The sequence below is a fragment of the Suillus subaureus genome (genome assembly GCF_016647635.1).
Source record: "Suillus subaureus strain MN1 chromosome Unknown BJ212scaffold_27, whole genome shotgun sequence".
Classification (NCBI taxonomy): Eukaryota; Fungi; Basidiomycota; class Agaricomycetes; order Boletales; family Suillaceae; genus Suillus; species Suillus subaureus.
In genome coordinates this window covers 55042-70907 of record NW_024538583.1, presented here as the reverse complement: position 1 = coordinate 70907, position 15866 = coordinate 55042, and the positions used below count along the sequence as shown (strand labels likewise).

Below are 15866 nucleotides of genomic sequence, written 5' to 3'. Positions count from 1 at the left end.
CGTCTGTTAGCTTCGGCTTCCAGCAATTTTTGGAACACACTCTTATTTCAGGCTTTGAGCCTGAATATTATTATAGCTAGGCATAATGTAATGAACCACAATATATTGTTTTGCAATTAAATTTGTGTTGACAAGAACCTACAGCATTTGAAATTGCTTTCATCGCCTCAGGCTTAGCCCATGGGTATTGGGTAATCGGTTAATCAATCAATGGGCAGTCTCGGCCCCTTCACCCCATCACTTTGCAGAATGGTTCTGTTAAAAGTAACTTACATCAAATAATAATATCATTTATTGGTCCAGCAAAATCGTGCGGAATAAAGATGCGGTGTTGTAACAAAAATGTGGGCTTACATCCGTCCATGATCCAACTCAGACATCACTTCCTCGAATGAAGTTGATGATTCCATATAATCACCCCTTGTTTGGAACTAGAAGGCCATGGTTACCGATGCGCTTCTCAAATCTAAGTTGGAAGTGGGCACGCACTATATTCCTCATCAACCAATCATTTGACTTTTCTTGCGAGCAGGATTATAAGCCGCGGCGCTGAGGAAGCTGGCTGCTGATCCGAATGAAGGAGGAGAAGCTGTATAGTCAGCATCTATGATTCGAATGCTTAAAAAGCTAAGGCTGACCGTTTTAAAGACGTGGCAACATTTCCGTTGCCGAACTACCCTAGATAGGGTTGGTACAGCGCTGGTAACTGGATACGAGAGAGGGGCCCTACTGAGCGTACTAGGGCGAGGTGGTGTGATCGCGAGCGAAATTCTCTGCGGGAAAGTATGACGTTAAGTCCTGCAAAGACATCATGCACTCACGCTGACCTGCACGTTGTATGTGAGCACATGTCCTGACTCCTAAGCACGATTCGAAGTTCTTAAACTTTGATAGTCGACCGTCACGAGCTTCATGAATTTCATGCATGACCGACACGTGCACGGGAGTGCTGACGGATTCCTACTAAAATCAGAAACGACGATCCAGGATGGGTGGGTAGGCGACTCGTCCTCGAAGCAATCGCAGATAGGCTGGCTCTTCGATCTCGAAAGCAGACATGCGTATCAAGCTTCTTGGCGCACCGGGGTAGCTCCATATAGACTTTGGAACTTGATTGTCACTGTCAGTCGACTGTCAGTAACGTTATGGCTATTAGTTCACGAGCCTTCGATACGGCGTGGCACGGCTTGCTCACGGTAGATGCGAAATCGTTAGATGAGTCATCCAGGTAGACCACCATGGGTTTCATTTTGATCAAGCTGTGATGCACTTCATGGCACATGGCTAATATACTTACTGCGCCAGTAGTACCTAGTGCTGTCTGCAGCCTGTCACTGTTTGACGGGTGGAGCTACGATCCATGGATAAGACCGATTTCCATTTTGAGCACCAAGTAAAACGGGCATCGTGAAATGACAACACCGACGGAAGCAGTTTGGTCTGCTTCTGCTCTTGTTTCTCTAGGTTTCTCCCTCCTTCGTTCTTCACGTTCTCCATCAAGGCACTCAGCAGGGATCGACGCTCATATTTTTATTGCCACTATCGACAACGTTGTTCTGCAGCAAGCTGCAAGGCTTCTAGCCCGCCGCCACCTGGACGTGTCCTCCCTGTGCTACCCACGTTCTGAGCGTTCCCTGAAGCCTGTCAAGGATAAACTGAACCTGTGCCGTTGACTAGCACATCGACATCATGCCTCTTCCAAGCGGTACGCCGCTGTCTCTCCAAGGACATTCTCGCCCTGGAGATACTGTCCAGACCAAGCCTAAGCACGCTATGATCGTCCGTATGTCAGCTGAGACATTAGAAGCTCTGGAAGACTTGTCTAGCAACCCTGTGATGAATTTCGAGTTTGGCGATAGTCCAGTCAGTCCAAGTGCTTACGACTCGTCCATATCTGACATTCAATCTCAGGGCATCTACATCGGGGAGACATTCTTTCCAATGCGTCCTCTGAAAGAGAGTACTCCGCACGAAATTTATCTCAGGACGTCCTCTGCAGCCAAGCCAAACGCTCCATTGAAGCTCTATGCCAATGTCATGGGCAAATTCATTGTTGACCGACAACTTGGCGAGAAAGTCACTGATAAAGTACGGCAGCAAACCATTGAGGCGAAGAAGCAACATTCCGAGCGCCAAACCATCATGCTCGATGCACCGCTCATATCTGCGGCAGGCACGAAGAACCTGAAGCGGAAAGCGCCAGGTTCGGGAACGGTGGTAAAGAAAAGCGCACAACGCGACACTCTCCGTACCCCTGCTGCATCCACCCCTGTTGCACGCAAAATCTCGCCGATACCACAGACTTTGTCAAAGGCGAACGCGGATATTCGCAGGCGTCTTATCCACTTCCTTGCAGTTGAGAATCGTGAAACAGACCTGGCGGTAAGCAGGGTTTGCGGGAATAACTGTGATGACACTGCAAAGGCTAATCTACTTAGTATCTTGGAGGAGGTGGGCATGCATCACTCTACTTTGACTCTTTTACTCAATCGTGAATGTACAGGTCGCTGAGCAAGCCCTAGCCCGAAAAGGCGACAACTCTCCTCGGAAATGGAGTCTCAAAAATCGTACATGGCTTGAAGTGCGTCCATACGAATGGGAGATGTACAAACAGTCAGAGCGGACCAACGTCGCCCGACAAGGCAGAGTCGTGCTCAGTTCCCTCAGGATACCCGAGTCTGACTCTGTGTGGGATCATTTTCGCTTTCGCAACGTTGCACCTCCCACTGGAGCTGCTCCGCATCCAACCCACGGAGGTAAGACTATCACCGGCCCACCTGCGGGTCTTCTCAAGCCGAAGCCCGAACCAAAACGACCTGCTATATCCAAAGAGCTGAAGCAGAAAGCGAAGGTAGATTCTTCTCGAATAAAGGGCGATATACAGATGAAAGACGAGAGTGCGCGGCAAAGGGGTGACATACAGATGAAGGACGAGACCGTTAAGCTCCCTAGGGTGGCTGCCATTAAGCGCGAAGAAGCCAGTCCATCACCCAGTAGCAGCACCAGCACCAGCTCGAAGGGGCCGTCCAGACGATTACCGGGCTCTGGATACGTTGCTAAGAAGTCCCCTCAGCCTTCTCCTGCCGTTGAGACGGCATCTCGTGAAGATGCAGGTTCAGCCAGTGTGCGTCCTCAGCGACCGCTACCCCGCTTACCTCCCAAACCCGTACCGGCGCCCCCGCCGCCACTCCCAAGTCAGGAGAAGACGCCTATCACTTCGATGCCAACGAAGATGACGAAGAAGATGCTTCCACCCGAGGAGTCCGATAGAGAGCGCGAGAGACATAGAGATAAGGATAGACCGCCCAAGGATAGAGTTACCGCTAGTGTGAAGCGGAAGAGCGCCACCCATGATGTAGGAGATGCGCAGGACGAGGAGGGGCTCAAGGCAAACTCGTTCAAGAAGCGCAAAACGGAGGAGGGTCCATCACATGCTGCACCTTCGTCTTCATTAAAAGGTCGAGACTTGTCTCTTCCAAAGAAGCCGGTCGAAGCCACATCTCCTGTACCACCACCGCCGAAGAAGATCAAGAAAGAGCATTCTCCGCTTCCACTTCCACTTCCACTGCCTCGCACCGCCTTACCGACGCAGCCACCACCCCTAAACTCACCTTCCAAAATAGATCAACGACCGAAACTCAATGGAACGTCAAAAGCCAGACGAAAGTCACCGATATATACCTCTTCGGATGAAGGAGAGATACCAGAGCCGCCACGGAAGCCCGCCCAAGATCCTTCTACGAATACTGATCGCTCAAAGGGCAAGGACGGACGTGCCCGCCCCCGATCCTCATACCCACTACCTCCTGATCGTAACGGGCTACGTTCGCGGTACCAGTCCAAGTACGGACATTACCTGGGTACATATTCCCAAATCGTCGCACAGAAGCGGAAGATCGAGGCCATCTTAAACGGAGAATCGGAAGCGGAAGGAGAAATCATGGATCCGGAGGAGCTGAAGAGGCTCAGTGCCGAGCACAAGAACCAGAAAGAGGAGTTGGAGTCCATCCAGGAGAAATGGATGAACGGGTCTGTATCGGAATAAAATGGATCACATCGCGATTGTAAACTTCTTCAGGACTCAAGGCGGACATGACCTACTCATTAAGACCATCAGTATCCACGCCAAATTTTTTCTTGTTGTACATCGCTTTCATATATTTTTTCGTTAATTGTTTCAATGTTCGACTGTGCTGTCGCCTATGGAAGTTATGCATGTATACGCTGATATATAGACTAATTACGACTGTTGCCTAATTTTTGGCTTGAATAAGTAATATCCAATGCCCTCCACATCGGCGTTCGCTCAGCCAGGAAATACGCATTAAAGAATTGGTCACACTCACTCTTCGCCGCTATGAAGGGCGAAAAGTTCCGAACAGGCCGAATTGAGAACCAGTTAAATGTAGATAGTGATGCTAGCGAACAATCATCACCTATGTATAGAAGACTTTATGGCCCTCGCCCTTGTTAAGGCCTTTTGAAACTGCGTCTTCCTCGAGTTCTTTGATGCCGGCTTTAGCATTACGACCCTGTTTCTCGACCCACGCTTCATGAGTACGGGAGTAATTTGGGCCGTTAATGTACTGCCTTCTGATGAGGGTTAGATCTGATTGGAAGCATGCCTAAAAGGATGACAAGGTTCAGTACGTAAAGGGGTGTTTCAAAGGGTGAACACCTTGTCAGTGAAGAATGTTCGAGTCATCCATGATCCATTGTCCCATTCGAAGTGATGTGGGGTCAACTTATGGCAGAGCAGATGCACAAATAACAAAGATTCGGGTGCATGATTTGATGTGCTCAAACATCTGTTCTGATAAGGGGACTAGCCATTTGATATGGCACATAAAACTCACTTTGATGGACAAAAGCAGTGTATAGTCTACACTTGACAGAAATCTGGTGAATACTGTAAGGACAAGTACAATCTCAGTCTCTTCCAGAGAACTGAGATGTCCATGCACTACTAGAGGCACTTTTGTAGTAAGTACATTGCTAACTGATTATATCAAAGAGAAACATGAAAATAATCCAGGACACAAGCTGACATCAAAGCATTGCTCACCTTAGTCCAATTTTGGCTTGTGCTTGTACCTCTCACTCTCTCTTCATTCCTGTCTCAGATTCATCAGTCTTTGTCAACTTGGATCTCTCAGACTCCAACAAGAAAGGCTGTCACCACTAGGGAATGACACAGGTACCAGGCACCTGTGGTGGGTCACAGGTACAGGTGTCATGTGGGTGTGGGTGGGGGTACAGACTTCAGACACCTGTACCCATACCCACACCCATATGGTGGGTCAGTCCACCAATCTGTTACAATACACCCTGCCCTGCTGCACTTTTTCTTCTCTTTCATCATCTATTGTTTCTGTCTTACTTGCTTATGTTTACTGTATTACATTGTGTGCTGCTCATGCTGCCATTAGACACCATCTATGTGTCTTGCTACATGTCTTATTTCTTTTCTTGTACTTCTGACATTGTCACTCCATCCTTATTAGGCATATGCTTGTAACATTACTTACTCGCACCTGCCCTAAACTTCCCATTGCTATTCATTATAAATACACGACTTATCACTGTGTAGTTCTTCACTTTAATTTTACTAGGTTTTACCTGGAACTTCCTTCACTTAAGACCTCCAATCTTAAGTTGTCTGAATCATACTTTAAGTTGAAGACACTCTCTTCATCTTGAACATCTTGCTTATTGTGAGGTGTAGAATCTCAACAGAGGTCTTGACTCTTATTGAGTTGTCTGTTGTTAGAACTATCCTAGTTCATAACATGATCAGTAACTCCAACTATGCAGAGCCTAAACCTTAATGTAAAAAGTAATAACAACAACATCAGTACCCTACCAAGCTACAGTATGCATCCAACATTTATCAAAACTGCTGCAAAATGTATTACAAAACTTACAGACAAGGCCAAGGCTGCAATAGATGAAAGACTCAAGAACTCATCCAAAAAAACAGAAGACTGATGATAGTAGCACTGTCACCACACATGCCTGACACAATAAGACCAGGCCAGCAAGAGAACATGGTCAAAATGTTGAGGAAGCAGTTTCTAAAGCACCCATTCAGCCTCTGGTTCCCAGAAAAATAGCTGAGCAAGCCCCACCTAAAACCCATCAAGCCATAGCTCTCTCTGAAGATGATACATCCAATGAAGATGCTATTGTTATCAGTGATGGTGAGAAAGATCCAAACAAAGGTACCATCATGGATGTTGATGATGAAGAAGAAAGTGCTGAAGATGAACTCAGTAGGAGGCCAAGCTTGTGCTCTGAGCACCAACTAACATTAGTAACTGTAGAATGATTAATGAAGGATTGGACATCACCTGTTTATGCATTTTTTGATCCCACACCTATCATTGAGACTCTTCATGGTTGTTGTGCACATGCATTCAAGTGCATGGGCAAAGGATGCAAAGTCTGTATCTGCTGATTCCTTGATACATGGTGCTTTCTGCACACTGTGAACCTTGTTGCAAAGTTGTTGATACAAGAGTTTGATGTGTTGAAGAAAGATGGCAAAAATGTTAATGACAAGCTCATCAAGCTGAGTGAGGGCATTGAGAGGGAAGATCAGGAGATGATACATCAGCAAAATCATAAAAATTCTTAGCCAACTTATCTTGCTTATTTTAACTTAAAACAATATTAAGTGCACCAAGTTATCTAAGAAGATCATTTCTACTTAATTTCTACTTAATTTCTACTTAGAGAATTCTTCACAAAGGAAATGTAAGAAAGAAATAAAGCTAATGCTGTGAATCAAGTGCAATTCAGAATTTTAAGTAGGCAGGTGATGATAAGTGAAATTTGAGATCTACTAAGTAGTGGAAAACATAAGTTGATTTCAGCTAAACAATACTAAGTACTAAGATAAGTCAAAATGTGATCTCATATGCATGGTGATCAATGAAATTGTTGACATAATAAGTGCAAAAAGCATTGAGTGTCTGTGAGTAAGTGAGATTGGTTGGCACAAAGTCACCCCAAAATACTGGAATAAGGTGGGCTGCACAAAATATACTATCAAGGTGGATGACAGACACAGTGTGCTCCATCTTCCAGAAGCTCTGGCTCTACAACCCACATTCCCATAAGTTCATCTGGGGAGTCAGCCACACATTTGAACCATTGTACAAGTGCACAAGGGTACATGATACCATCATGCTTCAAAGAAAAAAATAGTCTCACTCAAGCAATGTTGAGGCTGTGCATGCCATTGGCAGATGAATCAGTGCTAACAAAGATGCAATCATAGTGCCCAGGGCCATTTCTCCAGGTATCTACAGCATGAATACACTTGTAGCACATACTGCTGATCCCTGATAAATCACTAGGAGCAAAGAAGGTGGCCATGGCTGAAGTGTACAGTGTGATCTTTTCGTAGATCTCAGGAAGTGCAGACCGGGATGAGTCAGAGCTAGATGAGTCAGAGTCAGAGCGGCATTGGTTACTGCAGAAAATGCTGAATCAAAGTTGTGAAGTTGGGTTGACCTATCTGATCTGCAATGAGCTCTGGGTAGATCTGTTTGGCTGTAGTAAAGTGTATGGTGAGCAGAAGCATGCAAGTATGCACAAAACTACTTACCAGCTGTCTTTGCCAGGTCAACATGGGCAAGTACCATTGGCCCATCAACAGCATCAGCATCAGGCTCAGCATTGGTTTTACCCTCATCCTCATCTGCATTACCTTTGGCATCATTAGTTGCATGATGGTAGTGCCCAAAAGGCTCATCTTGTTCTGGGATATCTCAGTTTGATGTGTGCTTCCAATGGTGCATTTAGTATCCCTGTGAATTGTGAAGGTGGTGATTAGCATTGGCGAGCCCAGCATCATGAAAATCACATACCAAGTTTGTTGAGGATGTATGACAAACACATCCCTTATAGCATCCCATGGTCAAAAAATTGATGCATTGTGAAGAAGAAATTGGTACTAGGCAGTTAGCAACTAGCACTACTTATCCTAAGAGGCGCAAGTTAATTGATCAGCCTAAGAGGACTGCTATTGAAGCACTTCCTTTGATTATGTGTGAGGGAAGTAAGTGAGTGAAGGAGTTATAACCTATGTTGGCCTAAGAAACTTGAGCATGGACTGTATGTATACCTTTGAATTTCTATGCCAAAAAATTGACTGTGAGTGTGGGCAAAAATTGACCGGTGTTAGTATCACAAGAGCAGGATGAACCATTGGAAGATATGAGCGAGTGTATTGGATGTCAGATGCCAGTGCAGCAGATGTAATGCGCACAAAATTGACCACACTCTATGGAGCGGCTGGTTGCAAGGGATATAGTGTGAATGAAGAACTGTGCTAAACTACTGGTCATGGGTTGGGTATTCATGCAAGAGCTTAAGGGTAAGATCCTAGTGGTATGGAACTTCAGAGTGGTTGAAATGCACAGGATTGCCAAGAAAGAGCAAAATAGATGGATTGTGCAAGGTCTACAAAAATAACGCAAGAATGACTCTCCTATAGAGCTGAGTCCAGGGGGGGAAGGGAACTACTCAATTGTATGTACTGTGGTTGTTTATATCATAGTGTGTGAATGTCCGGAATGCATAGGCAAGAATTGTAGTGTAGTTAGCAAGCATGTGATGAGTCTATAGGTAATAAGACATCATGTGCTGTGGAATGTGAGTAGACATGTAATAAGACCTGCAGCTCATTTAGCAATGATATTTGGGAAAATAATGCACCAGTGGAGATAGGTGGACATGGATAGGACATGGGAGGGCAGATTCCTAGGACTGGACCGGAGTAAGAGTGGATGGGTTGATATATATGGATTTAATGATCCATGCTTTATCTCCTTTCCTGAAGGTGAGAAGAATCATGCTATTGATCATACGCACCTAGTGCTGGTATGATCGTCACAGCATGAAGTGGCTAGCTTGTCGAGATGTTGATTGGTTAGTAACATTTGACTGAGAGCTTTGAAACAACTTGACCAGCACCATGGCTCCTTGACAGCTTTAATGTGTTTGGACTCTGTAATAGATGAACAAAGCCCATTTGGTGTGCTGAATGCTTGAATGAGCTTATGGTAATGGATGAGTGAATGTTGTTGAGGGTGATTAAATCCTTTGGGCCAAACACTGGATGTTTGGAATATCTTGCAGTACCTGTGGAAATGCTTCAAGGTGTCATTCATTGTGTTGAGGCTGCTAGAGCTGATAATGTTGTGATGAGTGATGTAGATGAAGTTGAGTAGTGCTTGCAAGGTCTGTACCATCTCTGTGGGTATGTGACCTTCAATAGCAGGTATATAGACCTGTGCAGTAAATGTGCATTAGAAATATTAGTACTGTTGCTATGAAAAAATAGAGGAATATTGGTACAGACCTTCATGAGAGCTTTTGAGTCATCACCAGTCCACTGTTTGAATCCTCTACCCTCTGGAAATTATCAAAGGCCTGCAAATGCTGGAGCTAGAGTGATGCTAGTAGTGTGACATGTGTTCAGCAGCAGCAGCAGCTAAGTGAATTTGAAGATAAACTTACTGATGGTCAATGTCATCCAGTATCCTGTTCACATTGGCTTCTGTATATTGAGCCTCAATATAGTCATGCACCCACTGAACTAGGTGGTCCTTGAATGCTCCCTTGATGAGCTGGTGTAAGATATCTGGGGAGAGGAGCTTGTGTATGTCAGCACATGGAAAATAGTTAGTGAATGGCTGTATAAATAGTGTAAGTTCAAAAGAGATGAGTAGATAGAGTATTGTACATACCACAATGTCTCCAACAAGGCTGTATTCATCCCACAGAACACCTAGTTTGAATTCCTCAACCAAAACTTTGGTGTGATCATGGGAATGTCCACCATATGTGTCATTGAGACTGTCTGCTGGTGTGGTGCATCTGCCTGTGTAAGTAATAGTAAAATAGCACCATAGTAGTCATACTTAGCATAGGGACATGAAGAATAAGACAAACACATACTTTGAACACCAATTTTGTACAATACATGCAAGCAGTGCTTGCTCAGGATAGTCTGCTATGTATGGTCAAAGACCATACACAGCTCATCAAAAGTGGCCATCAGGGCAATGGACAACCTCCAGTTTGGTCATGCCAGGCTTGAGGGTTTCAAGCATCTTTGCAAGTGATGAGTGTAGAAGTTGGCAGCAGAACTTTCGGAAGTGTGCATCCTTTGTGGCTTCATTATCAGCTAATTCAATCAGTACCATATGAGTAACAGCAGTGCACACAATTAGAATAGAGTACATACTTTTTGGAATGGCTAAGAAGCCAAGTAGTACAATGCCATTGCAGTGTGTGCACTGCACATTGTTGTGGATGTTGCCAATAGACATGTAGACTGGCCAATATTGGTTATGGCCGGTGGTGACAGAGACTGTCATCTTGTCACTTCCAAGGATGATAGGAATGAACATTGCTCCTATTGTATCTGGATCTTGCACAATTAAGTCCTGCAGTGAATAATAAAAGTGAGACAACAACATGAAGAGTGAGTGAGTAATGCTTACAGCCTGTTTCCAACACCAGTCACTGGACATAAAGTCATGAAATTGATGTGCTCCATCACTAACACTATACTCCTGTACCAGTGCATAGTTGAATTCATCCTTGAAATCCAGGTTTGATATGATGTTGTGCACCAGGAGCCAAGGGTCTCGGAACCATATGTATGTCATACTCAGACTTCATCCATGATGAAACATCATCTGAGTTATCAGGTAGAATTCCATTGTACTGCAAACTGAAGCTTTGCCAGGGAACACCTACCAAGAGGAGTTGAATTGATGGTGTCATACATGTCAGTGTGGTTTGTGAATGGTGGGGTATCACCATGAGCTGCTAATGAGGCTGCCCACAGATTGAACACAAAATTGATGTTGCCTGCAGACATTTGGTTGCAACGGTGCAGGAAATCGGTAACTTCAAACTTGACATGATCATTGTATGGTGTCCAGTCATCAGATCCATGATCTGATGGGTGTGGAGGTGGTGGAGCATATAAGGGTATGGGATTCCCTTGATCATTGCAAATTCTTCCTTTGTAGAGGAGAATTGAGCACAAATTGTGTGAGTATCAAGAGAAGTCATGTACCATTTATGATGGGATAATATGTCCTAGTTACCTGAGGTTGACTCTGAGCTTGGCTGTCAGAACTAGCACTGCTACCAGGAGGCTGATCTACATCCAAGCCACCTGTAGAGTCTGCTGGTGGCTCAGCAGAATGCCAATCCTCGAAGGCATTGTATGGTGCATCATGTTCAAAATCATGGCCACCACTAGCCTGAGTACAACTGTCAGAAGCTCCCTCCAATCTGCTCTGGCTGTGTGAATGATATGTTGTGTCAGATAAAGGATGTCCAGGGCCAGATTGAGACACTGATGATAGACTGCGCTTGCAACTAGTAGGTGGGGGAGAACTACTGGAACTGGAGGATGAATGGTGTGGCAGTAGGAAATTTTGTGGTTCATGCTGTGATCGCATGTGGGAAGTGTGCCTGGACCTATTATGGAAATGGCAGGTACAGCCTACTGCTAAGCAAGGTAGTGTAGGTTGACAATGGCTAAGGGTGTGCATTTTGTGAATATGGAGGTTGGTACTAGCTGGTATTGTGAGATGGTGTAGAACTGGCAGGGTAATGAGAGCCTACGAGTCTGAGCTTCAGAGGTGCATGCAGCATGAAATTTATATTCAAACCTACCTTAGCATAAGAGCCTGTGAAGGCACCACTTGAATCACAAGGTGTATGCATTGTTGGGAGCAGTGAGAACCTTCCAAAAATTACATGAGGCAATGATACAACAAACATGTGTACTATGCACCAACAATGAGGCAGCCAAAGTTGGACAGTGTGAATGATCACCAGGAGATCCAGATCGGGAACAGGGTAGGGTAGTGGGCTCTTCTAGAAAAAGTGTTTGACATGAGGTTGGCAGGCTAGTAAAAGTGGCAAGATTATCACACACAAGTTCAATCGCAGAGTTCCATTCAACATCCAGGTGAACATTAAGAAGACTGCAGTATCAATCAAGACAGGCTGGCATAATAAATTCAGATTAGCTTTCTCTGAGTCACTGAATAGACATGAGCACTTACTGAGGAACATGCTTGCCTGCAGGCACAAACATGGTGAGATTGTCACACACACAAGTTCAATTGCAGAGTTCCATTTGACATCTGGGCAAACATTGATTAGCTGTGTAGATAAAAAAAGATTGATAGCAGTTGTATAGATATCATTGAACACATACCAGGGCGGGAGTCCAATGCCAGTGTGCCATGTTGGTGAGGTGTGGCAAAACCCTAAGTCCCAATTTGAACTACTTTAGTTATTATGACTACCACCATTGTAAAGTTAACAAAATTTTCTCACCTTTCACATCTTGCTTCTTCCACCACTCTGACTTGCCAATATGTCTACTTGTCATATTACCTGCACCAAGAATGCAACTCAGCATCCTGGTCTTGTAGACATGGTCCTGAAGAAGAAACATCACACAGCTGCAGAAGTAGCTGCTGAGCGTCAGGCTAAGTTAGATGCCAAAGAAGAAAAGGAACATGCCAAGGGTGCTAGGATCAAATGTGTTGCTGAATATGAGAAGAAACAAGCAGACAAGGATGCATTAACTGATGCTACCCTGCAGGCTGTAGCCTTACCAAAATCAAAGCCCTGTCCAAGGCCTATTCAAAGAAGACTTATGCAAAACCCTCTCCACCTCCTGAAGATGACAGATTCATTTCTGATGTTAAGATGGAGGATGCCATCAGCAGCACCTTTGACCCAGATCCATCCTAAGCCTCAGAAACAACTGACTCCCACATGGAGGGCTTGGAGCTGAGTAAAACTCCTACATCGCCACCAAAAAAGAAGGCAAGGGTTGACAAATGGGAGGGTAGGAAGGTGCCAGCTAAGAAGCTTAAGGTATGGGAGGCAATTAAGGCAGTGCAACTGGAAGAGGCAAATGAGCAGGAGAAGAGGAAGAAGAGGAAGATAACCCAACCTCCCAGCACAATAAGCATTGACTCAGATATGGAGTCAAATGTCCTGGTCATTGATGCAACACCTACAGTGACTCACAGCAAAAGATCAGCCCTTCAGCAGGTTAATCACTCAGATGATGAACCTATGGATACTGATATCCCCGATAAGCTTCAGTGGGCAATGCCAGCCTTGAGCAATGAGAACACACCTAAGGCACAGCCTTGTGGTAGTCAGACTGAGGAAAGGGGTAGCAGGAAGGAGAAAATGATGGAGAAGGCAAAGGTGAAGGTGATAGAGAAGGCAAAGGAGAAGTCAGATGATAAGGAGAAGGGGAAGCAGCAACATGATAAGAAATTAGTTCAGCCAAAAAGGTACAAAGTTCCCTTTTTCTTTTCCTGTTGTCACTTGTCCATCAATATCATGCTCACTCTCAACAAAACAACACTTTATTACTTTTTTCTCAGTGATTCTACTAGTACTATGGACTCAAAGGAATTTTCAACTGGCATCAATGATTGGGCTGCGAGCATCCCAAAGAACTCAAAGCCTGGTAGTAAAGCCAACACCAGCCAGCCCAGCATTTTTAAAAATAGCTCAACCTTGCATTGCAATGGATCTGTTCTTCCCCCCCTGACCAATGGCAGCACTCAATCATTGTCCAATTCAGTCTTGACTAACAATGTTTTGATTTCTCATGCAGAGCTGGTGATTCACATCAAAGAAGAACCCAAGAACTATCACCTTGGAATCATTGATGGGGGGCTCTCTGACGAGGACGAGACCCAAGGTCTTGAATGTGAGGCTGCAGTTGCCAGCCCTCTGAAAGGGAAAAAATGAGTTACAAGCTCAGTAAGTGTCTCATTTTGATATCATGTTTATTTCTACTACTACTGACTACTACAGGCTCTTATTAAAGATTCCCCTACCAAGCCCACAGCCTGTCAAACTGAATGAGTGAAGAAACCAAGCAATGACAACCTCCCTGAAGGTATCAATCCCAAAATCTGGCACCATGTCTTTATCTCGACATACATACAATATGTTGCAACATTGGCTAATCCCTGGGAAGTTCCTGCCAAGCTGGCCTGTGAGAAGATGCAGGTGATTTGGGATGCAATCTTTCCCCATATTGCCCACACAGTGACAAGCCTTAGTTCAGTCTACTACATTGTAAGTGTGCTCAATTTTATTAACACAGTACTAACTTAGATCTACTTCAATATAGGCTGTCCAGTGAGTTGCTGACTCCTACTGCAGCAACATCAGCTTGGCAGCTATTGCAATTGTCATTGCATACCTTGAGTCTCAGGACTTGCTGAGGGACTCTGATGACAATTGTGCAGAGTTTGTGGAGTATGCACTCAGCAGCCTTCAGTTCTTATACAAGGCAAATGGTGATGACAAGTCTGTACATACTCCTTTCATCTCAATCAATTCCCAAGTTGTTGTTGTGCTAACACTTAGCGCAGAAATTCCAGGGCCTTTATCAAGGTGCATTTGTTGTGCAAACCTTCAGTGTGCACTTCACTGCAACCTGTGGTGCCCAAAAGATACCTGGGGTAGACAAGCCAGGTGTACTAGCAAATCCTGCTGGGGGTCTTGCATTGTCATGTGCCACAGTAAATACTTGTCATCTTATTTATTCTCAAATCTCACAAACTAACAATTCTAACTAGGTTGAATGAGCTTTAACTCTCTGGTCTACTTGTACTCTCACCATCAAAATGGTTCAGGCAGCAAAGAACAAAACCAGCATTTCATTGCTGAAGATGATGAATCAGTCCACTGGCAAGATGTCCTATCAGCAAACAGGATTCAATGACATCTCCTGGGGTACATTGACGTGTGCCTATGTGAAGGCTATCAGAAGAACCTCCATGAGGACAAGTTCGAAGTCATCATTGCATCTGCCATGGAATTCTCAAAGAAGAAGAGTCATCCTGGTGATGACATTGATGATGCTGCTGTGGAGGATGACCTTGATCTGGATGAGCATGCTCAGCTGGTGGATATATCTGACACTGAGTCTGAGGGAGATGACAGCTCTGACATGGAGTAGGAGCCTCAATGTGGCTTGTGCATTCCTCCTTGAAGCCTATGCCAGTAATTCTTATTTTTTGTTGTTGTTATTACTACTGAGGCTAATGTTTAGGGCTGCTAGTGCTGCTGCTGCTGCCACCGCCAGTGTTAATATTTCAACAAAGTCTTCCTGCCCAGGCCATCACATGTAAATGAGCCTGACTTATTTCTTCCAGTTGTTCACTGTACTACTACTACCATTTCCTTCTCTAGCAATTCCAAGTCAGAGACTCAGAAAGCTGCTGCTGCTGCTGCCATCTCAGGCTGGTGATACTATCATGGACCTACTACTACTAACTAGTTGAAGTACTAGCCTATAGCCTAGTACTATGTTCTTGCACAATGCTAGTACTACTGCTTCACCACATGACTTGAATGGATGCTTTCTCACTGCTTGAAGGCTTCTTACTATTATGCTGCTTTTGGCTTATCTCACTTTCTGTCCTTAAGGGTGCACTCAAGCTCAGTCAGGACCACTCAGAGAGTAGTAAAGTAGTGAGAAGTACATTAAGTGGTGTGCATGCAATAAATAGCACTAAGTCACCCATGCAAAAGTTTAGTTGTTTTTGACTTAATGTTGACTTTTGAACCTTTGGAGCCTGAAAGTACTTTGAAACAGTCTTCCTGCTAGTAGTAGCCTTAGTAGTGCTATTACCTTTCACTTAGCTCGAATAATAAGCACAGCAATCAGAGCAGCTAAGTCACATTCATCTGAAGACCCTACTACCTTTCACTTAGCTCTGATAATAAGCACAGCAATCAGAGTAGCTAAGTCACATTCATCCGAAGACCCTACT

The 15866-nt window shown here is 44.6% G+C and overlaps 5 protein-coding genes across 5 annotated transcripts; 3 read left to right on the top strand and 2 right to left on the bottom strand.

The window, feature by feature from the left end:
* Positions 1-1689: 1689 nt before the first annotated feature.
* On the top strand, positions 1690-4045 carry BJ212DRAFT_1276928 (uncharacterized protein; the record flags this gene model as incomplete). Its single annotated transcript, XM_041331316.1, has 3 exons — positions 1690-1863; positions 1912-2451; positions 2504-4045. The coding sequence occupies 3 exons, from the start codon at positions 1690-1692 to the stop codon at positions 4043-4045; spliced, it is 2256 nt and encodes a 751-aa protein (XP_041190346.1).
* A 391-nt stretch (positions 4046-4436) lies between these two features.
* BJ212DRAFT_1483254 (uncharacterized protein) lies at positions 4437-4705 on the bottom strand (the record flags this gene model as incomplete). The annotated part of the gene is made up of 2 exons (XM_041340592.1): positions 4437-4625; positions 4679-4705. The coding sequence occupies 2 exons, from the start codon at positions 4703-4705 to the stop codon at positions 4437-4439; spliced, it is 216 nt and encodes a 71-aa protein (XP_041190345.1).
* A 2197-nt stretch (positions 4706-6902) lies between these two features.
* Positions 6903-11492, bottom strand: BJ212DRAFT_1448197 (uncharacterized protein; the record flags this gene model as incomplete). Its single annotated transcript, XM_041338511.1, has 18 exons — positions 6903-7076; positions 7105-7191; positions 7267-7307; positions 7338-7444; positions 7479-7557; positions 7613-7714; positions 8903-8970; positions 9016-9299; positions 9371-9416; positions 9529-9704; positions 9759-9888; positions 9970-10010; positions 10083-10198; positions 10259-10460; positions 10518-10616; positions 10672-10750; positions 10773-11046; positions 11102-11492. The coding sequence occupies 18 exons, from the start codon at positions 11490-11492 to the stop codon at positions 6903-6905; spliced, it is 2496 nt and encodes an 831-aa protein (XP_041190344.1).
* A 929-nt stretch (positions 11493-12421) lies between these two features.
* Positions 12422-12804, top strand: BJ212DRAFT_1483252 (uncharacterized protein; the record flags this gene model as incomplete). Its single annotated transcript, XM_041340591.1, has 2 exons — positions 12422-12590; positions 12653-12804. The coding sequence occupies 2 exons, from the start codon at positions 12422-12424 to the stop codon at positions 12802-12804; spliced, it is 321 nt and encodes a 106-aa protein (XP_041190343.1).
* Positions 12805-12828: 24 nt separating this feature from the next.
* BJ212DRAFT_1301602 (uncharacterized protein) lies at positions 12829-15340 on the top strand (the record flags this gene model as incomplete). The annotated part of the gene is made up of 11 exons (XM_041333151.1): positions 12829-13361; positions 13455-13543; positions 13691-13786; positions 13979-14160; positions 14216-14223; positions 14248-14398; positions 14460-14609; positions 14724-14823; positions 14850-15045; positions 15143-15217; positions 15283-15340. 11 exons carry the CDS (start codon positions 12829-12831, stop codon positions 15338-15340), a joined length of 1638 nt encoding a protein of 545 aa, XP_041190342.1.
* Positions 15341-15866: the final 526 nt, after the last annotated feature.